General features: G+C 45.1%; 1 protein-coding gene across 1 annotated transcript in view; it reads left to right on the top strand.

The window, feature by feature from the left end:
- Positions 1-17,864: 17,864 nt before the first annotated feature.
- Positions 17,865-25,339, top strand: part of DHRSX (dehydrogenase/reductase X-linked) — a 175,913-nt gene continuing 168,438 nt past the window's right edge. The window contains exon 1 of the mRNA XM_086470201.1: positions 17,865-17,976. Coding sequence (XP_086326327.1) covers positions 17,865-17,976 — 112 coding nt within the window. The remainder of the gene's footprint in view (positions 17,977-25,339) is intronic.

Below are 25,339 nucleotides of genomic sequence, written 5' to 3'. Positions count from 1 at the left end.
TTATTGGAGACAGTTTATTGAAAAGTGAAGAGCAAATTCCTGCAGTGCCTGTCTTTCGGCGCCAGGTGCAGGTGCCTGGATGTGGAAGCTGCTCTGTTGAAATTCTCTGCTTGGCCAACATGCAGGCAGGCCACTCAGGGCAGTGGCAGAGATGCCAGAGTGTTGCACAAGGAGATGTTGCAGCTTTCCCTCTAGAGGCTGTGCAGGTCAGGGCTGGGGAGCTCAGCCTGCTCACATGGGGGGCAGGCTGAGCACTGGGCTGTGGAACCGCAGCTCACTGTTGGGTAAGAGACGCGTGATTGCCAAACATTATTTCTCCCTCCTTCCGGCAAAGCTTTCGATGAAGTTCCCTGTCAGAGGGAGAACAGCAGGATATTCTGTACTGCAGCCTGAGTTTTCAATGAACTAGGCATTCCTGAGTGTGTTGAGGAGAGCTGGTCACCTCTGTGTCCAGCTGAGGTGTCTCCCGTGAGGGCATCACAGAAGACATCCTGCCCAAGTACCCGGTTTCCAGCCATGAAGAAGCAGACAAAGGGGTTACAGAGGCGGGTCAAGGAGTGTAGGAGCACTTCTCTACCTCCCAGTGTAAACATTGCCTTTATGGGTAGATAACATGGGTGCACCTACACTGTGCTGTGCCATAGGGCTTGTATGTTTCTATAGCATCTTAACTAGATTTCTTAAGGATTGTGCTTCACAAATACTTTCAAAAAGGTCCAATCTTAACTAATAGTTGCAGGAATATTCCAGATATGGTGGATGGCATGTGGATTTTTATGGCTGTGTCTGCACTAGCTCAGCAGAAGCAGACTGGAGGAAAAAGGAGCTGGTACTCCAGGGTTTTTTACTTTGGACCAGGTCCAGTTTGATGGCATGGCCTGAATACTTGCACACCCTAGGAGCGTCTTGTGGAGGACCTCTTCTGCAGATGGCTCCACAGTGCAAGCCTGGCAGGCTGCTGGGACAAGCAGGAGGTCTGCCTCAAGAAGAGTGCTCCTTGATGTGAACTAAAAGACTTGTGAAGGTGGATGACCTGCTACCAGCACTCCCATGTGCATGAATTGTATTGTCAGAAATACACTGAAAATCTGGTTGTACAGCTGGCACTTCAGCTAGCCAATCTCTTCTGTGAGCTGATGCACTGAGCCATTTTTCAAGAGGCACAACACTCTGAAGCACCATGTAAGACCCAGAGCTACGCTGCTTCTAATCCTAGCTCTCCCCTTAAATGCACACCTCTCTGTCCATCATTTCATCTGCTTACTTGCCTCACTAGGATTTTATGAGGATTCAATTTTGCACATTAGTCCAGAGATTTGTAGGTTTCCAAATAATTGGACACTATTAAAAAAAAAAATAATCCAAATACATTAATAAAGCTGCTTTGTCATCATACTAATGTAAAGGAAGAAAGGAAGGAAGGAAGGAAGTGAGAAGGAAAGACAAACTGCATGATCAGGATATTGTCGAAGAAAAGAAATGCTGAAAGGTATCAAAACATAGCTAGTAAAACAATAGAGGATGAAGTTTACTGTCAGCAAATAATTATTTTTTTCAAAAAGCAAACATTTCCACAGTGCTGAAAATCTCCCCCCAGCAGCCTTGCTCAACATCAAAATATTCTGCTTTGTGATTTGGAAGTGTTTAATTTTCCTATTCCTTTAATTTTGACTTTGTAATCGTATTGGAATAACAAGTTAAATATTACAATATGTTTGTACTAGATGCTGCAGATATTGATACATGTAGGACAGAGAAATATATGCCATCCAGAGGGACCTTGACAGGCTGGAGAGGTGGGCCTGTGCAAACCTCATGAAGTTCAACAAGGCCAAGTGCAAGGTCCTGCACCTGGGTCAGGGCAATCCCAAACACAGATACAGGCTGGGGGATGAGAGGTTTGAGAGCAGCCCTGGGGAGAGGGACTTGGGAGTGTTGGTTGATGTGAAACTCACCATGACCTAGCAATGTTCACTCGCAGCCCAGGCCAATCGCATCCTGGGCTGCATCAAGAGAAGCGTGGCCAGCAGGTCGAGGGAGGTGATTCTGCCCCTCTACTCCACTCTCATGAGACTCCACCTGCCGTGCTGCGTCCAGCTCTTGGGCCCCCAGCGTAAGAAAGACATGGACCTGCTCGAGTGGGTCCAGAGGAGGGCCATGAAGATGATCAGGGGGCTGGAGCACCTCCCCTGTGAGGACAGGCTGAGAGAGTTGGGGTTGTTCAGCCTGGAGAAGAGAAGGCTCTGGGGAGACCTTACAGTGGCCTTCCAGTGCTTAAAGGGGGCCTGCAGGGGAGGTGAGGAGGGACTCTTGATCAGGGAGAGTAGTGATAGGACAAGGGGTAACGGCTTTAAACTGAAAGAGGCTGGATTTAGATTAGATATTAGGAAGAAATGCTTTCCTGTGAGGGTGGTGAGACACTGGCACAGGTTGCCCAGAGAAGCTGTGGCTGCCCCCTCCCTGGCAGTGTTCAAGGCCGGGCTGGATGGGGCTTTGAGCAACCTGGTCTGGTGGAAGGTGTCCCTGCCCATGGCAGGGGGGTTGGAACGAGATGGTCTTTAAGATCCCTTCCAACCCAAACCATTCTGTGATTCTGTGACAGTGTTTTGTCAGTATCCATATTTAATACCTAAGAACCATAATTTTTTTTAATTTTTCTCTGAGAGGAATTTGATTTTTTTTATTCTGATTCAGCATGGAAACAAATGTTGAAATGATAGCGTTTCCCTGAGCGTGGAAATTCTTACAGCTGTTACTATCTAAAGCCAAATACAGCAATGGCAGCTAGAATATGCAAGCCTACATATTGTAGTCTATTGATATTCACAGCTTATGCTTTTCATTTGAGTAATTTTCCTTAATTTTTATTTTCTTCTTGTGTATGTGACTTATGCAAGGCACATTTATTCTAAAATAGCTTTCAGTCATTGACATCTATTTCTCCATTGTTTCTAACATCAGACATCTCATCACTGGGATCTTGGCAAAGCATAAAATGTCTCTAATGTTATAAGCTAAGATTTGTTTGACCTGTTCCCTTCTTGTTTGGGTTATGAGAGTAAATAAAAATAGACTATTGATATTTAAAAAAATTATGTATGGGAAATTTAAGAGTTTTCCAGTAAACAGTTCAACTATGAGCTCAAAGATTTTTTTGTATACAAGACTTTGTTTTCTTCCATATTGCCTTTCTTTGTATGACTATCTAGAGGTATTCATATTCCCAGGTGAGAGCTGATAGGGCTTAAGGGGAAGAACACACCATCTGGAACATTTTTTTTCAGTTTATACATTTACAACATGATTTAGTCATACCCACCAGCTCCGCAGCTTGGCTTAGGCTACGCAAGTCAACTGGTGTTTTTCTAGCTGCTGTCCCATGGGATTTATGGTTCTGCAGGCCAGATCTGCTTTCCAGTTACACCTCTGCAACCCCACCGCCAGTTAATGGCATTGTACGAGGGTAATTACGGATATCATTTGGCCTACAGTTATGTGGAATCACATGATGCTTTTATTTCCGTTTTTTTTTTTTTTTCCTAGGGTCACTTTCTGGCACAAAACCACAGCTTAATTACAGGGGCACTGTGGTCAGTAAATAAATCTGGTACTCAAAGGCAGTGTTGCATGGATTAGTGATAAAGCAGAACAATACCAGTTTGGAGAAGAGATCCTCTACAGCATTTACATTTTAGTTATCACTGGGTTTTTTTTGTTCTCGGGAAACCTGTCCCAAAAGCAGGCTGGCTGCTCTGAGGGTTGAAAAGGGCCCCAACAATTTAGAAAATGGAGGATCAGCTCCCAGGTTGCTCGAAGAGACCTCTGGAGAGTAACAAGGCCTTTTTGTTACGATCAATGGAGAGAAGCGTTTTTGTGTTGGAAGGTGATTTCGGCTGCTGATTTTTTTTTCCGTTTGTCGTCTATTGTTATAGACCTGAAAGGGTGCTGGGTATTTCCAGCCAGCCCTCCCTCCCCAGCGTCCCTTCTTCAATATTCTCGAATATGCTACCCAGCTCTGCCCTTTCTCTTCATTTTGCAGTTGGGTGTCCTGTCCGAAGAGAACCAAAGCCTACCGAGATGTGTTTCATGGACTTGCTGGGCTTCAAGTCTTGTCCTTCATGCTTTACCAGAGAAAATTCTCAGGCTGAGAATTTTATGTATTTCTTGTAAAGATATTAACAGCTGCAGATTAGCTTTTGAGAGAAGCCTGGCTATAGCACCAGGACTTTCATGGAAATAGTATGGGCCCTGAGACTGTGCAGCCCCCCTCTTCTTCCTTGAGCTAGACTATGTGCTGCTGGGGTTTTGCCACTCTGTGACACAGAAAATGACAGGTGAAGTTGAAACTTCATTTTAAGCCTTTAACTTCTCATGCTTCTTAACTATACTCTCAAACGAAAGTGGTTTGTGATACTGGCTTTGCCTTCCTTGCTGTGCTAGGAGACAAAGCAATGCCTGACGGGGTATTCATCTTTATTGCTGCTGTTTTGATTGGAATTGGTGGGTGCTAAAGGTGCAGGAGGCATTAACAGTGATTTTCAGAATATTAGGAGGTGAAGAAATGCGCTTGAGGAGCTGGCAGATTATCAGAGGGGAAAAAAAATCAGAAATAAAAACCTCTGTTAGGAAACCTTGTTTGCTGACTCTACTGATTAGTCCATAGGGGTTTTGTCATGTAATTGTCACTGAACTTAACAGATTTATTTCTTTCTAGATGCATACTAGGGCTTATTTCTTAGATTTTAATATTTTCAATGAGTTTATAAGTGAATAAAAAAGGACACTGACAAATAGGCAAAGCCTAAAATTTTGCAAATACACTAAATATCACAAAATTACTATGAGAGGATTTTTTTCTGCTTTCAAGACTGCCAGCGGTACTGCTGGAGCTGTTTGGCAATGGGGAGTGCGTGATAGTCTGGTAGTGACCCTCCTCTTTCCCCAGCCAGCTCCTCGGAAGAGTCCCTGCATGGAGAGATGGGAGCATGGGTACAGGTTTCTCTGTAAAGATGTCAGAGGCAGCAGCCTTACGCTTCAAGTGCTGGTACAAAGCGAAGAAAAAAGATAAACAAAAGCTTTGCAGAGAGTCAATTGAACCAAGGAAACCATATAATAAATAAATGACGAGGCAGACAAGGTGCCACGCTTTTTTCTCATTTCCAAGCTCTGCCTAGGAAGGCTGGTAGATAAAACCAGTCAATCTGTGGAGCGATTCCTAGACAAGAAAAGTAATGCACAGCAGAGAGTGGAGCTGATGGAAGGAGGCTGAGTGCGCCATCACTACTACCTGCTCGCTTGTTTTCCCCTGAAACAAATATTTCCTATCATCATTAATGATAATTTCTGAAAACGCTGCACAGAGGTGATTAAATCACTCCACACCAGTCGAGTCACTAAGAATTAGTCACTAATAATCTGGATTAGTTTTCGATTAGTGGCTACAGGTTATCAAGGAAGGTATCTTCAGAGGAGTGAAACCTACTCTTCTCTCGTAAATGTGGAATAAACTTGAAGTCAGTAGTGTGCCACTGATGCGTAGCAAGCTTAATTGAAGGTAAAATGATTTCTATTTGCAGGCACAATGCTAATACTGAAAGAAGAGCAAAGTTCCCCTTTGTGCAGGAGGCCTGAATGCAGCAAAAAAATTACCTCCTGAGCACTCAAAATTACGTACTTCTTGGCCCTCTCTAAAGGGGTGAGTGAATTTCATTCAAAGGACACTAATCGACCACATATAAAAACATCCAATTGTTTGGCTTTTCTACTGGAAACATTGTCGTACGTATAAATGGAAGCTGGTTGGTCTGGGAGCAAAAAAATCCCAAGCTCAAGTAGATGTACTAAGTAGGATCATCATCCAGTGCAATGATCAGAAAAATGGCTTGAGGTTATTAAGGGAAAATCATTGAAGTTATCAGCCTAGTGCATAGCAAAAAAAGCAAACAAGATAGTAGGTTGTAATAGATTGCTTTATGTAAGTAAGAAAATAACAGAGAGCACGTCTGATTCTTGGAAAAAATGTATTTTTCTGGGGAAAAAAATGAAGCATCAGGTGTTTTCATTTTCAGATATGGTATAGTTTGCAGCTTGTGTATCAATGTCTACATCAAGTGTTTGCTTGTAGAAAATTACATTGATTGGGTTTTTATCTTTTTAGAAAAAGCATTGCAATACAGACTATGAGCATAGAGAATGACACAGCAAAAACAAAAGCAAAGTAATCAGCATGGTTTCCCCTCCCAGCAGGAATAAATCGTTGTAACTGTAAATCAAACAAGTTATTACAGGGCTCAAACAGCCCTGAAAATTCCAAGTAGCAGCAGCAGATAATTGAAGAAAAGTTGAGGCCAAGCCGTATATTTACAGTGTTTCAAGAACTCATTGCAAATAGCTTTCTTTTCTTTCTTGTTTTCCCCTCTGTCACTCTGTCTCTCAAGTGGCAAACAACAGTGATCGGAAAAAGAAAGTGCAGACAAAATATTACTTACAAATTGTCCTTAGCAGATAAGTGGCCTAATTGGTGAAGGGGTGATGCAGTCCCGGATTATGGCTGGAGAGTGGCACAGAGGGAGAGCTGTTGTGTGCTGATGAGAGAGTAGATGCTGTCGAAGGCATTTTGTGGCATTAGATAAGGTTCTGGCTTGTCTCCATCGGCAGTACTGATCTTGTTACTCTCAGCACATGAAGAGATTTCACCCTCTGAAGACAGGACTGGATGGCTCTAATGAGGTGTGCCAGGGCTGGAGACAGCCAAGACACCCTGGGAGCTGAATTTTAGGAAAACATCTAGTGCAGTTATCATCTGTATTTTCATATGATCTCGCAGTTAAAAATAGGGACAAGAGCGGCACGGTATGACTAGCCAATTCTGTGCAGGCCTTAACAAGAATATCTCTTGTCCGTGGTTCATTTCATAGTCATACTTTAAACTGCCTAATTTACGCTTGCAGTTTCACATTGTAAATATATGAAATACTCTTTATACTGACACATCTTTCTGTATATCAGTCTTAGTTACATTAATAGACACTCCATAGTACACTTTGAACAGGAGGTGTCTACATTAAAGTTAACAGATTGTGTTGTGTCGTGAACTCCCTCTGAAGAGACATAAAAGATCTTTTACAGTAAACAGGAAATGAGTAAGACAAAAAAGCAGCATATAAAATAATAAGTAGTTTAAAGATAGACTGGGATTTTTGCTTACCTGCCTTGTAGTACAGAAATAAAGGGCTATACAGTGAAATTAGAAGGTGGTAAATTATAAAACGTTAAAATATTTTGTGACACAACGTACATAATCATATACATGAAAAACAGCACAACTAGAAGAGACTTAATAAAATTCAAAAATAATTCAGAGAATCACCTATGTATGTCAGATATATCTAAAGAGACAATTAATGGCAGCAAGACAAAAAAATATATATGAATTCTTCAGATTTAGTCTAACAACCATTACTAAATACCAGTATAATAGGAGGAGATGAGAAAGAAAGTGGAGATTACCATGTAGGAGATTGACTGCTGAGAGGATTTTAAATTTCCCTCTGACATAGCTGGTCCTGGTCATTTTAACAGATACATACAAACCTCTGCTCATCTTTTGTCTCATCCAATGTGGCTGTTCAGTGCTCGATCCCATCACTGAACTACAGATAACACATTCATCCATATGCTTTTATGAAGCTGAGTAAAATTTTCTTTCATAACATCATGACTTAAGCTCTTGATTAGAGCAGGAACAGTTAATAATTAAATAGAGGGAAGACTAAACTTGTAGGTAAAAAAAAGCCATTTCTTTGTACCTGACTACAGGCAAATTTATGCCCTTTTCTGTAAATAAACTGTATTTTGATTAAGCAGTCAAGTTCTCTTTCAGTTCGTACTCTCCCTGTTTAATCAACAAGAGGAAGAGAGATAGAATCAGATCCTTGATTGCTATTGATAGCTTATTGTAAACAGTTGGTTGCAAGACAATGCAAAACAAGGGCATGATTGATATTGTGACAAACAAAAACCAAGGAAAGCCAGATGCAAAATGTAGTTTTTACCTTGATTCCTCCTTGAAAAAAAAAAAAAAAAAATTTAAACACAGTGAATTGGCTGTTAATAATTTCATTATTAGGAAGTAAAACCCCAATAAAAGACAGGCTGGCCATGGGCAAGATGGGTGCAAGACTCAACATGCAAGTTGCAGGAAACCCCCTTGTTTTGCAGGTAGAAATCCAGCCAGTGAAATCATGAGCATAAAGGTACTCATCCTGTACACAACGTGTGGTTTTGGTTGTTTGCTTTTCTTTAATCTGGAAGGGCAGTAAAGGCTCCTGAGTTTACACTTCTGATAGATAAAAAACTGTTTGCTAAGGCTTGCAACTGGAACATGCGGTTACCAGGAGAATTTGCTCTCCACCTATAATTTTTATGTAACAAGTGCGTGTTATAGCCAGTATAACTCTTTTATTGAAAGTAGTAAGGATGCTGTGATGTGATTTATATAGCAAAAGATCCCTACTATTCTGAGGAAAGAAGTGACAGCGTAAACCAACACCTTTAAATACTTCTCTATTAAGTCCTGGGTACAGGAAATGCCATTCCCCTTCCATATGCTTAATGAAATTTCAAAATGTTATTTTATCTGTCTGTACACATAAACGTGCACATATGTTTACATATATATACGTATATTCTGGTTTTTATTATGAGAAGTTGTCTAAACTCAGTAATCTGGACCTCAGATAAACCTACTTTGAAGTGGAAGTCAGGGGTAGGAAAACATCTTCTAGCTGGGATTGTGGAGTAAAATATTCTGCAATGCTAAAGCAGCTTATCCTAAACTTATCAATTAACAGTCAGCATGACATGTAGTGGATCACTGGGTGATGGTCCTTTGCAAGTTTCTAGAAAATACCAGCCTAGTTTTAAGAATTAGCTTTAAAGATTGCTACTCTTCACTTGAATCGTTGGTTGGTTTGGATTAAGGCCTTTTACTGGATGAAAAATACTTCTTATAAAACAGTCTTCTGTTTTAAAAGATTCTTATGCATGTGAACTACCTATGTCCTTTCATAATGTCATGCTGGTACTTAAAAGCATACTCTTACACACACCAAAAAAACCCAAACCCAGAAACTAAAAATATATTTAGCATATATACAAGCAGTGATAGCGGAGTACTTTGTGTTAGGCTTATCATCATTAAATACTGAATGTAAATGGCTGATATACTGAAACAGCAGCAGCAGATTAGAAAAAAATACAAACACAAGACTAATCCAGAATTCAAAATGCACCATTTCTAACCACTGTGCCTCATGGGAGTCTGAACGTTATCTATCAGGCTCAAGAAATCTTGGCTCTCAGGGCAGTCAGAGGACTGAGAAATACCCACTTTGTTACATATTTGAGAGTCTCTAGTGAAAGATTTTTAAAAATGGCTGATCTTTCATTCTGCACTGTCTCAGCAGACTGGGATGTGATGATGATGTTGAATTAAACTGCTGTCTTAATAGACTTGGAAGTTAAACTATCATAAGTAACGTATTATGTATAATCAAAATAGTTTATTACCTCTGAAAAATATGAAGGCTAATATTATATGTATAATTGGAATCAGACATCTTTAGATAATTTTGAAAGTGTCTTCTTAAAAACTGTTACAATTAGCCCTTGGCTTTCTCCAGCATTTAAATTATTTTTATCAGCAGAATGAATTGTCCTTGATAATTTCTAGTGCATATATTGTAGGGGGTCGAATGACAATTCCGGAACATTTTATGCTTCCTCACAGACAAGTGTTAGAGGAGAAAGTGTAAGGCCTGAGCCCAGCTGAATCTTCTCTGCAGTTGTTCTTAAGTAAATTCGGCACCACACTATGATTTGCTTTTATACTGACCAAAATGAGGTGAAGAATGAAAAATAAAGCTCAGTGTTTACAAAGACTTTTATCACCCAAAAGACATGGAATGAGAAATGGTTTTTCAGATGTCTCCTCTTACCTCATCTATGTCACATGTGAATTTGTCCCCAAGAACAGCAGGACCTCTTTATTCTTTTGTTTAACTTTTCCCTTTAAATGTGAAATGTTGAGTCGGTTCATTTCTTGGCCTTGCTAGCTTTTTACACAGTTGCTTTGTGCCTAGTAAATTAATGTAACGCTATAGAATAGCCAAAATCCAAACTGTTAGTGCACAAGGCAAACACAAACAAGTTATATAACACTGCAATCATTCATTTATTAAAGTAAGTGGAAAACGCAAGGCGTACGTAATCTTTTTGGACAACTGACAGGCAGGTGTGATCAAGAGAATGGGGAATCCAGTGATTGTAGGCAGATAGAGAGACAGGTTTGTCTGGGTGATTAGAAAGTAAAGTGAGATGGAATTGGGAAAAACGGGAGAGAGCGTTAGCTGTGCCAGGACAAGGAGAAGTAACAGTGCAGAGACTGCCGGGGCATTTAGGGGAACCAGTTGCGGCAGTGATAAGTGTCTAGGGAGATTCAGGAGCCAGGACCTGCTGGCAAAGAGGAGTGCAAAGCAGTTGTGCCAGAAAAGTGATAAAAAAGAAGTGCAGAGCAGGCTTAAAGAACTGCCGGACCCTCTCCGATTCTCAATAAGCCCCCAATATGTTTGATATAGAAGGGAGAAAGGTAACACCGGCCTTCAGGTACCTCCCAGCTCAGGTCACTGTATGCGTCACTGTATGCATCCCTCCTGTTCAGAGTCCACCTCCCTGCACACCCCACCAGCACACCTCTGCCTGGGGTCACGGTGGGGCAGCTGGCCCCAGACCCAGCTCTGTTGCAGGATGGATGGCTCTGCTGCACCGGGCTTTTCAGCTCCACTTGCTTTCAGTCATCCTCACCCTACAGAGCAGAAAATTGGCCATCTTCGTCCTTCCCGCTGCATGCTGTGATCTGGGTTAGCAGTGAGCTGGACTATTTTTCAGCAAAGCTAAACCAGAGCCAACCCACATCTAGCCTTTCTCACAACTCCTGTTTTCTGTCACCTGCATGTCTTCTTTTGCTCAGCATTTGCATCATGTTCTGGCCTGATCTGCTTCCCTCCAGCTTCTACACATCTCTTTGCCCATCACCGTGCTTGTGCTCTCATATGCCGCAGCCTGGAGACAGGCAGTTGGAAACACCCCAGCCGGTCTTTAACAACCACCACAAAAATTAGAGATGCTCTTCCCATGCTGAAGTCACAGAGTGTTGCGGGTAGGACCTGCCCCCAAGGAGCCCAGGAAATCTGTGCAGTTAAGTACAATAGCAGCATTGGTCCTAAAGACAACAAGTATTAGCTCCAATATTAAGAACTGGCAAAACAGAAATACATGAGGAAAAGTATCTCCACACCGGTGTGAGGTACACACAGACAGACCGGGGCACAAAGCCAAGTCAGTTCAAGCTGTATGAAAAGTTCACAACAGGTAAGAATTGCCCTCTTTAGGCGGCAGAAGATGCCTCCCCTGGATGTATAAAACATCAGCCACAGCCCTGATCACATGCATTGCTGCGTGGCACAGTCCTTGCCCCTTTGGCCATTTCTGTACCTCTGTGAAGATCTTGACATCCAAACTGCATCTCCCAGCTTCCTTGACCTGGCCACCCGTCTGTCATCAGTATGAGAACGCCCTGCTTATGGCGTGGAGTCGCCTGCTTATCTATAATGGCTGGGACCTAACGCAGCCAGCATGCCCAAACCCAAGGCTCCCATGTCTTCGCAGGATTCGGTCCCACTGTTTCTCCAGGCCAGCTTGCTGGCTGCAACAGTCAAGGAAGTGCCCGCAGACAGCGTGGATGAGACCAACGAACTCTGCTACTGAACCTTGAATACTAACAGTAGCAGTGTTGTCATAGCCCCTTTTGGCAGGGGGGACGGGCAGAGCTACACGTGCCTGAAAGCTTGTCTGTTATGTTTTCCTCACAAACCTTGCTTTGCGTAATACTGTTGCACATGATACCCAAGTATTCTTGCAAGCAGATGCAACAAAAATACAGGTGCAGATCAACTTGTGATATCCAGTTTAAGAGGGGTGATTCTGCTTTTCTATTTCCTTCATGTTAGAATGGTGCTAACCTAGTTTCTGATGAAAGCATGTTTATCTTACAGTATAGCTAAGGAAGAGATCAAAGATACGTGGAGTGCCTAGTCTCATGGAAAACTCTTTCTTTGGACCATAATCATCTTGGCTGAACACTAACAAAATCTTCTTAGCTATGGGTTGGGCAGTGTTGCACAGGGTAAGCCACAGGTGCTTGCCGGCATCACTATACAAACACACGGCAATTATTGACACTAGATATTTTTAACACAAATGAATTGTCAACAAATCCATTTCTCTAGTAGGCACAATTAACCTTTTTTTTTTTTTTTTTTTTCAATAGCATTATTTTATCAGTCTTGGAATATTGCCAGTCCACCTCTCCTGTTTAAATCTGTCTGAATTTCCCCCGCTCCTTTCCCACTTCGACTAACAGAAATAACACTGTGCCATTTCAGTGCAACAGATTTTCTCTTACCCCATCTAAGACATTAAGGAATGTATTAGCCAGGGTTGGATGTGATATGGAACCTTGACACTCTGCTCTTATTTTGCGGTGATTTCCCAATGAAAGTAAATCACTTTGCTTTGCTTTCGTTTTAGTGTGGGGTTTTGTTTCTTTTCTTCTGTTTTGTTAATATGCTGGGTCTTGTCCCCTGACTGCTTAGCATCCCTTGTGCACATGATCTTGTCAGAGGGTTTTTGAAACTTCATGTATGTTAATAAGTTTATCTACTTACGGACATTTTCAAATAAAGTCCTGGAACTGTGCTGAGAACTGATTTCCCACTGCTGAAATAATGCTGGTTAGTCCTTGCCACATCTAGAATTTGCAGATGTTTTGTTATTCTTTCAGCTAATTCACCAAATCAAGGGGTTTTTTGTTTTGGTTTGATTTGGATTTTTTTTTTTTAGAATGGTTTGGGTTGGGCAGGGACACCTTCCACCAGACCAGGTTGCTCAAAGCCCCATCCAGCCTGGCCTTGAACACTGCCAGGGAGGGGGCAGCCACAGCTTCTCTGGGCAACCTGTGCCAGTGTCTCACCACCCTCACAGTGAAGAATTTCTTCCTTATATCTAATCTAAATCTTCCTCCTTTCAGTTTGAAACTGTTATCCCTCATCCTATCACTATCCTCCCTGATAAAGAGTCCCTCCCCACCTTTCCTGTAGACCCCCTACAGTTGCCAAGTACAGTTTGTAGGCTGCTAATATCTCTACTCAATTCTGAATAGATCTACTATTTTTAAGTGTTTTATGACAGAAGTTAACAAAAGCTTGTGTATTTTTGTTAGCAGCTCACCTGCTTTGTATTTATGTTCCTGCAGAAGTTTTGTATGTAAATGCAGATCTTTGGAGATTTTATTGTTATTTTTTATTTTTGTTATTGCTTTTTTCTGCTTGCCATCTTTTGACTCTTTGGTCTCTGAGTCTTGACTAAATGGCAGGGGGGATGCTCAGATCTTACCTGATACGGAGTAGAAATATACTAGGGGGGATACAGACCCAGCCCCAGCTACTCATGCTCCAGGCTTTCCACAGCAGGTACATCCTGAAAGTGTGAGGTACCCTGAATACTCAGATGCACAAACACAGCGGCTGCTGCAGGGACAATTGCTCTAAAAAACCTAAGCGGTAGTAATAAGCACACTGTGCTTCTTGCATAATAGCTGAGTGGTTTGAGCATTTGGTTGAAGAGGGGAAGTTGTCTCTGTTCCAGGACTCTCTTTGCACTTATTAGTCCATATTTCATCGTGTTCTCTCGTCTAAAAAGCATAGGCTTTTCAGGGAATATGGACTGGAAGTCTGTCCCCTCATTGCCACAAACTTAAATGCTAGGCTAAAACCCCCTCAGATTTCTTTTCTTTACTGTGTTCCTGGGCTTCACATCCTTATGACTATAGCCACACTAGCAAGGGTCATTTTTTCCCAATGAGACATTTTCATGAAAAGTGAAAAACCTGAAACAGGCTGAGAAGGATCAAAAGGTGTCCCCCTTCATGGGCAACTGCTATAGCACTGGTTCTGTTACGCAGGAGGTTGGTCTTACACACATTTACTATCTACCCCAGCATTACTAAAGAAAAATAAACGTGTCGCATCAGATGACTGCCCACAGCAGAGGAGCCTGCTTTCAGTCCCTGGGACTTCCTATTGTGTAGCTTGCAGACAGCTCTCCCCTTGGTCAAGTTTCTTTCCCCTTCCAGGTAACCAGCCCTCCCCAAGCTACTATGGAGGGTGCCTAAGAGCTTACTGCTCCATATGGTCCTGCTATGTTCAAGTGCCCAATATTAGGCAAGGTCATGCCTAGTTTGGGGGTACCTAAAATTACTCTTTTTTTTTGCGGGGGGGGAAGCATATGCAGCCTGTCAAAATTGTCTGCAGGTGCTCAAAACCCCACATGAATTCCAGATGCAATCCCCACTGACTGACTGTTGCCCAGCACTGCCTAATCTTCTGAGCACCTCTCTACCGAATCTGAAAGCTCCTCGGGCCTATAACTTTATTCACCCACACATGTTAAGAAGATCCTGTTTTGGGAAGATAGGCACTTATCTCTTGCCTCAAGTCCCACTGCAATCCAGCTTAGGAAGACAGGCATTTAAATCCCTTTTAGAAGCCTGAAAAATTAGCAGCAGTCAGAATTATGTCTGGCTTCTTCTGGCATGGGCCATCTGCTTCGACATACGTGCAAAATGCAGAGAGCACGTCTCGAGCTAAGCACGGGAGTGGAAGTGTACATTTTACTGTTTGAGAGGGATTGATGTGACACTGTCAACGTCTTATGAGACGCCATGCTTGGGCAAAAAGCATCAACCTCTGCTACTGAACTTGAACCACCACGTGGTGGATACGAGCAATTGTTGGCTCCAAGACTCATCTCAAGGGGAGCGAACTTACATACCTCGAAAAGATGTGTCGTACAGGAGATTGTCATGGAACAAACAAGAAAAATAGGGCGTAACCTCATAGTCCTCCACCTGGTGCCAGAGAGCATCTGAACTGCTAGGCTAACCTTGGGTTTGCTTTTGTGTGCTCTGATCTGGCCCCGTGCCTCACGTGTTCCTGGCTGCACAGGCTCTCAGCTGCAACACCTACCATCCACGCTACATGATGGCGGCTGATTATGCCATTCTGCTGGGAAGTTTGAGCTCAGGGCTTAATTAAAGTCTAGAAACATCACCCACTTCCTTTCTTACGGCTTTATGCATCTTTATGCAAAGTGTGGGTGGAAGCACTGTGATCACATACTGCTCGATTAGTGCCAGTCCTGCAGGAGGGACAGATAGGCTGGAGCACTGGTGGATGGAGCGTTACTAGTGTTTCCGACGATTCCAAGAGGGTATCTGTGCTCTAACCACAGGCTGGCTTTGCCCACTGGTGCTGTGAGTTCACTTGCAGTCCGTGGAAAGGAGGAAGCGCTGTAAGCACCTCAAAGGAAGCAGTCATCTTCTGCAGGCCTTCAGCTATGCCTGCCTCTGTCCGCCGCCCATACAGCAAAGCTGAGGCAATCAGGTTGCTCCTTTCATCCCGTCCAGGGATCAGACACCTAAAATATTTCATTGAGGTAATAACATCTCAGGTATCTAAAGCAGATGGACGAGATTCCAGCCCAAATACTTGAGGCCTTGCAGTTAATGGTTGAGAAAAAAAACAAAGGATCAGTAAGAAGTAAAGACAGTGACTATTGAAAACCAAGGAAAAGGAAGTATCAATTAAAATCAGGTTGTATTATAAGACACTCGCTATTCGAAAACAATCAGACTTACAGCCTTTTGTTAATATTTTCATTTCTCCTCCATGCTCCATCAGGCTTTAGAAAAAATAATTTAATACAGTGTTGAAACAAATTTTCCTCAGACTTTCTATGAAGCTGTACTCATGAACCATGGAGGGTTGAAAATAATCTTAAAACCTGGAGAAAAAGTAGTGGGAACAATAAGACCATAATGTTAACCCATCAGTTGTTCCTCCCTTAGTCTAATTCTTTGGATAGCGTTGTCTGAAAAAAGACAGAGTAGTATTTATTTCCATACCTTGAATACACATCGATGGATTTTATTATACTAGAAACTTGAGAAAGCATGGTATATTTGTATACAGATCGTGTAAACACGCTGTAGGAAAGTTTCACAGTTTAATGTTGCAAAGGGCTTTCATTAATGCTGTAGTCCTGAGAAAAGGATGTAAAGTAACATAAAGGAGTTGAGATTTGATTTTCACTGAGATAAGTTGAAAGAATAATTCACTTTTACTACATGTCAGTGTTTCTTCTTTCATGTCTTTTTATGTGATGCTCTTTCTACTACTCCGTGCATGGTTGAGAACAATATACATTAAGAATGAATCCTTCATTGATGTGACTTCATGATCTGTTTATTATTTATGTTTGCATAATTCCATGTGTTAGTTAAAAAAAAAAATAAAATCACCAGAGATACATAAAATGAAACAGCTGGTTTTGTCCTGGAGCAACTACATCCTATGCTTTTCCTTCATGCATATTTCTGACAGAAAACAGTCAGTTCTGCTGAGCAATCTGATCTGACATTGAACAAGTATATTGTTAACTGTGTTTTTTCTAGAAAGTATGTTTTATTTTTTCAAAGGGGAGGAGGAGATTACATTTCAAATGCACTTCCAGAACTTTGCACGGCTCCCCATCATCCTCAAAGACAGAATGTTGCCTAAGGATTTGAAATAGAATATACAGGTCAACATCTCCTCTTGCGAAACGACTGTTCACATTTTTTGTTTTGTATCGATATTGAGGCTCATCTGCATTTATGAAACACCGCCAGTGCTGTGAATAAACCCCACGTCGTCAGGGCTAGGCGCCGCATTTCCTGGAGCTGAAACCAGCCATCTACCAGAAGAACCGGTAGGCACGACGTGCTCTTCTGTCCGGAGTGCTTGGCGTCTGGAAAAAAAAAAAAAAAAAAAAAAAAAAAAGGCTGAAGATTTAAAACCGACAACACGCAACTTTCGAGACAAACCAAGCGAGACACTGGGTAGCCCTGTGAAGCATGCTGGTGTAGGAATTCAGGCTCCTGACGCAGGAAGGCTTTGTACAGAAAGCTGCGTTTGGAGAAACCGCTACCTGCCACTGCCAGGGCTGCGAGCACGACAGGAGTAAGCCTGGCGGACGCCTGCGGTGACAGGGGCCGTGCCCAGCCCGAGCGATGCCGGCGGGACTCGGCGGCAGCAGCAGCCCCTCAGCTGTGCCAGGGAGAGGGGGAACCGTGAGACACCTCGGCGAGCGTTTTCAGCCCCGGGATTCCCAGACCGAGCCCTGTGCCCCGTTCCCGCCTAGGCGCTCCCGCCCGCTCGCCGCTCTAACAGACCCGGCAGCGAAAGTCGCTGCACCCAAAATCCGACGGCCTCACCGGGCGGCCTGTCACACCGCCTCCCCCTCCCGCCGCTGAGCCATGCCGCCGCGGAGCGCCGCGCCGCTCCCCTCGCCCCCTCCCCGGCCACCTCGGCGGGGGCCGAGCCGCCGCCCCGTCGCTGCCGGCGACCGGTCCGCCCGCCGCCGCCGCCGCCCCTTCCCTCCCCGCGCCGGCCGCGGCGCGGCCCTTCCCCCGCCGCACATGCCCAGAAGGGCGGGAGCCGCGGCGCGCCCGGGCGCTGCTGTGACAGCGGCGGCGCTTTCCCTTCCGCTGGGTGGGGGCCGCGCCGCGCCGCGCCCCCCCCCCTCCCGGCCCGGCCTGGCCCGGCCCGGCCCGGCGGAGAAGCCACCGTGCCGCGCACAAGCCGGCCGCTCTCCGAGCTCCTTCCCCGCCTCGCCCGGAGCCAGCCGCCGCGGGGCGGGAGGCGGCCATGTCGCTATTGTCTGCGCTGGTGCCCTTGCTCCGGGTGTACCGCATCGGCCTCCTCGTCATCCTGCACCAGCTGCGCCGCCGCCTCCGCCTGCGCTGCCCCCCGGCCCCAGGTGAGCACCGCAGCCCGTGCCGCGGGGCGGGGCGGGGCGGCTGCGGGGCGGGGGGCGGCGGCTCCGGGCTGGGGGGGGGGGGGGGCGGCAGCCCCCGCCGCAGAGAGGGGGAAAGTTTGCCGCGTCTCCCCCCACCCACCCCGGGGGAGGTCGGCAGCGCCGGTGCCCCGGGCAGTGCGGGGCCGAGACCCCGCGGCCTCGCCGGGGGACGGCCCGGACAGGAAAGGACAGGACAGGACGGGAGAGCCGCGACCTTGGCGGCAGCGGCGGGTCGCCCGGGCCGCGCCGCTTCCCTTGCAGCGAGGCAGGAGCTGAGGCACCGCGGCGGCCCGGGCCCGGCCGCCGCCGCCGCGGGGCTCCTCCCCCGCGGGCCGTGCCGGGCCCACCGCGCCGCCTGAGGGCACCGGCCCGGGGCGGCGGGGGGGCGCTGCGGCTGGCGGGGCGCCCTCTCCGCCCCCGCCGCGCCGGGCCCCGCCCTCGCTGCCGCCGGCGGGCGGCGGGCCCCGGTCCCTACCGCCCCGTCCGGCCCCTGGGCCGCGGCCGCCCCGGACGCGGGGCGGGGCGGGGGGTCGGGCCGGGCCCGGGACGGGCGCCTGGCTGCACGCCGGCCTGACTGCGGCCTCGGGAGGCGGCGTGGGGGCTCCGCCGGCCGGGGGTCCCCGCTTCTCCTCTTCCTCTTTTTTGCTCTCTGGCGGTTTCGCCTCAGACCTCGGCTCAGAGCCGCGCGGGCGCAGCCTCCCTCAGCCCAGGTAGGTGCTTGGAGGGCGGGTAGCGGCCGGCAGCCTCCCGCTGGCCCGGGCGCTCCTGCCGCCGCCGCCGCCCGCCGTGCCCCCGCCCCGCCGCCGCCGCCGCCCGCCGGGGCGGCCGGGGCCGTCGGCCTTAGCCTCCCTGCCCCGGCTGCTCCGGGAGGGGGGCATACGCGCGCTCTAAAAGCTTGATCTTTGTTACCGGCTGTCGCCTGCTGACAGTCTTTAAGCTGACAAGTGAGTGACACTTGTCGTTTTCTCCAAGGGACTTCAGATTAGTCATTTGTTGGAGAAGTTGGAGAAGTTACGGTTTTGCACTTTTCCGATTTGGGTCAACAGCGTGTTTAATACTGACTAAAGGAAACTCTGAGTTTGCCAGAAGCCAAAGATCTGAGTTTCCTCTTTCCTCACATTACTCTTAGAGACTTAAAAATGCTTCTGAGTTTAAAAAACTTAGAGCGAACTATGAGTCCGGACAGCCGCGTAGGGAATAGTCAGAGCTGAGCGTACAACTGCATGCAAGTCAGCGCCTCTAACTTTTTCTGCTTAGCATCAAGTGAGCCTTTGTGGCTCTGTCGATAGTTTTAACCAGAGGAACAGTTTTAAAAAAAAAAAAAAAAGGTATTCAGAGGGCATAGTGTTTCAGTAAGGAGATGAGGAAATTAGTTTAGAAAATATCTGAAGCACTGGGGAGGAGATAGGACAAGGACACCACACAGTAATAGCGTATTTGTGCATTTCATCACATGTGGCTTCCTTGGGTAGAATTTTGTCTACTTTTTATTCTTTCCTGGTACTTCTGCAATAGGCTGGGATTCTCCTTTCTTATCCTCAAAAGACAGAGATTAAAACCTTCAAACAAACAAGAGTACCCCGGTGACAAAAAGGGCAGATGCGTGTGCAGTTTGAAGTCATTGAGCATTTTTCTAGCATTAGCTTTTCTTGGCAGAGTGAAGCTGGGTATTGTGCCTAGGGTGTGTAACACTTTCCAAATCTTTTTTTGAACCAAAGAGAAACAGCATGACGAAAATGTGACCCGAGTGTTTTGTTGCAGTCCGTTCTTAGCTGCTATTAAAAAAAAATAAAAAAAAAAAAAAGTGTTGAATTCAGAAATGCCGGAGGAAGGCAGTAAAGATTCAACCTGGGAAGTGCCAGCTGCCTGAGTAGGACCAGGGCAGATTTGACAGATGTGGAAAGTTTTCTTTCAGCCCTCACTCAGGGTGGTTTCTTCCAAGGACAAGTAGTTTCCTCCTGAGATAGTTGTTTGCGCGCAGTTGCCTTTTGGCAGTTACCTGCTGCCTTGCTTCAGTTCTCTGTGTCCAGCTTAAAAAAGTGAATCGGCTTCTCAATGGGAACTTTTAAACTCAGATCAACTTGTTGCCATAATAACTTCAAAATAGTGACTGCAGTGCCACAAAAAGCGAAAGTGTTGGTTGGAACATGCTTAATTAAAGCTTGGATCAGTAAACTACACTTGCTGTAAGAAAACGCCGAGTAACTTTTCCAGACAGTAATCTAGAAAGGTGCGTATCTATAAAATTTTCTATATCTTATCGAGAAAGTGTCTGTAACTCTTACAAGTACAGGCGTTTTATTGTCAGGGCGCCTTCCCGGGAAGAGCCCGGAGCAGGGAAGCAGGGCTTGGAAGGGCAGGACAGGGCAGCAGAGTTAGCCGTGCTTCCGATCCCGTCTCCTTGGCCCCAGTTCCCCCATCAAGAGTTCCCACTCCTCATGCAGCAGCGGTGCAGCTCTCCTGCGGAAGGTTTAAAACACAGGGATGCCCGGTGGCTCGTCCTTGAGCTCTGTGGGTGAGTGATCTGGTGTCAGTGCAGCCCTTCTGCCTCTGATTTTTCCGAGAAAAGCTTGCTTTCTTGCACTTGCTGGGAAGAAGTGTTCAGGATTTCAATCCAAGGAAATCAAATTAGTTTTGTTTTTCTTTTCTTTACCCTGACTTAGTCAGAGTTGCATACTCTGGGCACATGTGCTTTCACGTGGGTTTTAAAAGTGACCGTCTGTTCTGTCACATCCTGCTGGGGTTCATCTAATTTTTATAGATGGGATTCAAGGCAGTTTTTTGGGGAAGGAGGGCAGTTTGAAGTGTGAAATCTAGATTCAGTGGAAAAACTTGGTGATTGTTTTGAGTTGCAAACCAAAAAGATAGTAATGTTCGCTATTGAAGTGATCCCTCCCCCCCCAGTACAGAGTAGGGAAGTCGGTCTGAAATTCTGACCTTGAAGCTCAGGGAAGGGAGATACAGAGCTGGGAGGATAAATGGGGTGCAGTCAGTGATTGCTTCGCTAACTAAAATCAATGTGCAGAAGCAAAGGGGAACTTTTAACTTGCATTCAGACATTTTTCCGAGTACTCATTGCATAAATGGTATAACTGCTGATAGGAAATGTAAACTGTGTTAGTGTTCATGGACTAAACAATTAATAGTTTCATTAGAAATTACTGCTTGGATGACTTTTTTTACAGCATTTATTCTTAATTAATAGGAGGGGAAAAAAAAAAAAGCCCTGCAAGACTAAAGTTCTTGATATAAACAGCTTTTAAAAAAACAAAAATCTAATCAGTGGATTGATAAAAGACAAACTAATATTAATTGTGACACCGGGATATTAACACTGGAAATGTGGTCACTGAAAGTCATCCTACTGATAACAAAAATGGTTCATATAATAATAATAATAATCTGGTTTGGTATTTTAAAAGCTTGACAAGGAATTTATTTGGCATCTTCCTACAGCATTTTCTCTTCTGCTGGATATGTTTCATTGAGATGCGGTAGGGGAAGATTAAATACTGAGCATTTTATAGTTTTGAAGTCTTTGTAGTTAAATTTGGTACCTAGAAAACGGGCTCTGAAGAAGGTGGTAGTGTGGCTGAAGTGCAGAAGACCTTGAAGATGACTCCTGCTCTTAAAAGTGATTGAAATTTCGTACATATTTTTAGTTTGCCCCAGTTTCTAGTTATTCAGTGTCATCATTTGTACCGAGTTTCTTTACAGTTAATCGTGAAATAATGAATTTGGGGACTTGCATCTCTTAATTTTGATTCATGTATTGAGGGCTTTTACTTTATATGAGTAAAGCATAATGACAGACTGAGCACTTCCTGCTCAAAGCTGTGTGAGCTCTAGGTTGTAAAACATCCAGAGGCGGGCAGAAAAGCGATCAGGTAGGAAGGATTGACGGCAGACGAAAATACAGTTGCGTCTGACAACTAATCCCTCTCTCCCACGCACGCACCCGAGAGAGTTATTTAGGTAGTTTCAGAAGTGAGGAAACACTCATTTTATGGTTGCCCCTGCGCTGGATGAGGTAAGGGTTGTGTGACAACGATGCCGACCCTGTCAGTAGAGAGGGTGCCATCGCTGTGTGTGCACAAGGGGGCAGAGCTAAGGTTGCAGGGTGGCTGCACGCCCCACGTTTCCTTACATCCCCGTGCGTGGTTTCACAATCTGAGTGACTCTCGTACGGGTTTTGAACCTATTTTCTTCACCACTGGGGAAACCGAGCCCCGCCTGGTGCAAGGGTAGCACCGCTGCCTTCCTCAACGTGCGTCGTTGCTGGCGTTTCAGTGTTTTGGCCCAAGCCCTCACCTGGGGGTGGGAGTCGTGGGGGTGGCGTTAGGAGAGTGAGAGGAGTCTGAAAGGTGTGAGGGGACAGCACTGCCCCAGGAAACCTGGGAAGCCCTTCCTCCTCCTCCTCCTGTGGCAGCTGAGTCCACTGTGAGGCCAGCAGAGAGAGGATCCTACCTGCAGGCTCCTAAAAGCCTTGGCCCGGGCACTGGCTGGTGGTGTTGGCCAGCTGCATAGAGAGGAAAACAGCAGCTTCTCCAAAGGTGCGCTCTTTTTCAGTGTAGGTGGGAAGTCAAGGGAGAAAGGAAGAGGCATGTTTGTAGCCTGAAGGCTTCTGTGCGTGGAAGGGCTTTCAGCAAACCGAAGTGGCTCTATTTTTTTTTTTATCATGGAAAGTTCGGCAAGCATTTCCATCAGCTGCCCTTGTAACAAGCTGCAGCACTTCCCAAAGGCAATGAGGTGCTTCATTCCCAATGGATTTCATTCTGCAAGGTGCTGGTGTCTTCAGTTTGCCTCAGAGTTGAAGCTGCTCTAGTTTTTGCCAAGCCTAGGCTATGAACACTGTTTCACTGAAAGGGAAAAAATTTACCTCCTCTTATGGAAAAGTGAGAGATGTCAGTCTGGTTTGTTTTTTTGTTTGTTTTTATTTTTTTTGTAGTGCCAGTTATGGTGTATAACACTTGAGGAGAGGCAGGGATGATTAGCAGCTTATATTCGAGCTATTATGATAGCTGAAGTGTGGTTTACAGCATTATAATAAAGGCCATGTTATGCTGGCATATCCTTAACTGTGGCAATGCTACTCACTGCCACTATCTCCAGGTGCCAGATCCCATCTCAAAACGATGGCAAAGCTGTAACATATGTAAGAATGAAGGGTGGGGTGAGTCTGTAACACTCCCTTGCTCTAAAATAACTTGTATTTTATCAGTCTGTGATGAACTTTTTATGATCCAAGGTGTGTCATACTAATTTTAAATATTAAAGACGCATCAGCTCTTTTATTACAGTGCCTTCCTCTTTGCTTTTAGGAACTGTCACGTAACTGCACAGGAAACTGTAAGATTTAATGAAATACTGGGAGCCTCTACACTTCCTGGTGTCATGCGTTCAAATGGAGGGATCTAACAGCAATAATACTACATACCGATACAACATGTCTTGCCAGTGCACAGTCTGATGCTCTGGTAGGGTTATGTCATTATACATTACACCACTTTGTCTTTCAAAATCACCAGTTTTTGTGGGTTTGCGTACCTTGGTGCTGTTGGCATGCACATCTTTGGAATTAGGGAGCATTACCGTGTTGAATCAATAGTTTATCCTGGCAACTTAAAAGGCACTGAACAAATCACAGTGGAGTCCATGCTAGTAGTCAGAACATTGCCCCTCTCAGGAAAAAGAAAAAAAAAAAGGTCTATACTCAGAAGTGAATCTTTGGAACAAATCCAAATAAAATGCTTGCCCTGCATCTCTCATTCTGCTTCTAAACCAACAGCTGTGTTTAAATAAATATGTTTAGTTTTGGTAAAACTGTCTTTGGTTTTTCATTCAAGACATTCGGGAAGTGCTGCAAAGTACCAACTATAGTTCAGAGAGAAAACGTCTTTTCTTGGGAGCGTTCATCAACAGCAGAAAGCACACTGGAGAAGCTTGCACGCAAACGTTTTTGGAGATATATTCCCTTGCAGCAATATGAAAAAGTCAGATTGTTTCTTCCTCCCCCAACCAGCCGGTCTTACCACCTGGGGATTTCTGGGCTTGGGCGCAGGTGCAGCTCTCTGACAAGCAGGGAAGGAGCAATGCCATTGCTTTCAGGCTGACTGCAGGGATGCTCCTGGTGTTTCTCTCCTGCTGTCTTCCCCTGGATTTTTGTGGAGGAGGTTGCATCCGTGTTTAACTGCTGGCTTCCTTCTCCTTCCCAGTCCTGGCCAGGCCCCTGCCAAAGGGTTTGTTGCTGTGACGGCGGCTCAGCTGGTGGCCTGGAAGAAATGGAGAAGTGTCAGCATGCAGTCATGCTGTGCTGTGGCTTGGCTTTTTGGTGTAGCGCTGGCGGGTGCCGGCTGCCAGCACTGTGCACAGAGATGCTGTGGGCCTCAAGTCGCGCTTGCATGTGACTGTTTGCACAAGAAGCATTTTCCTCTGCAGATACTGAGGTGCAGATTGCCAAGTCTTGCCTTATCGCCACACTCCTCTCTAGAGTGTCACCCCGTCCTGACTTCTGTAGCCTTTTGAAGAAACTACAGCAAAATTGTTTTCCAGCTGATGTGGATAATAACATTTATTAGTGCTTCCCTGTCTGCTTTTCCTGTGATTATAATGCACTGTTATTCCAGGAACCACGACTGTGAACTAGTAGTTCAGGAGATGGCTTTGATTTCAGAAAGAGAAGGACAGGAAAGGTGTCAGACACATATTATTGATCTGCATGTAGGTTCAAACTCCTTTTACTTTTAATGCAGTCAGGAAACATCTTTACATTTCAGAGGAGCAGATTAATGCCATCATTTGCATCAGATTTTTTTACTAGGTTTTGCCTTTTTTTTTCTTTTTTTTTTGAAAGCAAATGTTGGAACAGTTAGGTGGAGCTAACAAAACTTTCAAAATAAACAAACAATAAAACCTTTGCTCCTTCAGTGTCAGGTTTCAGTTGAAATAAAAGTTAGCAGTGAAATTCAGTAACTCTTAGGCAAGAGGATGTTGGTCGAGCCGTAACTATAACTTAAGAGGCAGGAAAATGCTATAGCAGATGACCAATTTCTGTGACAGTAATGGATCAGCTCTGTGGTAGTGGTTACGGGTTCTCTACCCAGGATTGTGTAATTCCAGAAACAAGATTTACTCAGGTCTTCTAGCTCAGTTTCACAGCAGAATGTGATATGTAAAAACCCTTTTTAATTTTTAACGTTCTGATGGGCTTCTTGTAGGTCACACTTCCTGCAAATCTCATCTTTAAATTTGCAAATGTAATTAGTAAGGTAGGTTTCTTGATACATTCGCAGAAATGCTGATTTCACATTAAGTGTGGTCAAAC

Source organism: Leptosomus discolor, chromosome 1 (genome assembly GCF_034619465.1).
Source record: "Leptosomus discolor isolate bLepDis1 chromosome 1, bLepDis1.hap2, whole genome shotgun sequence".
Classification (NCBI taxonomy): domain Eukaryota; kingdom Metazoa; phylum Chordata; class Aves; order Leptosomiformes; family Leptosomidae; genus Leptosomus; species Leptosomus discolor.
This window is presented reverse-complemented; position numbering and strand designations above follow the sequence as displayed.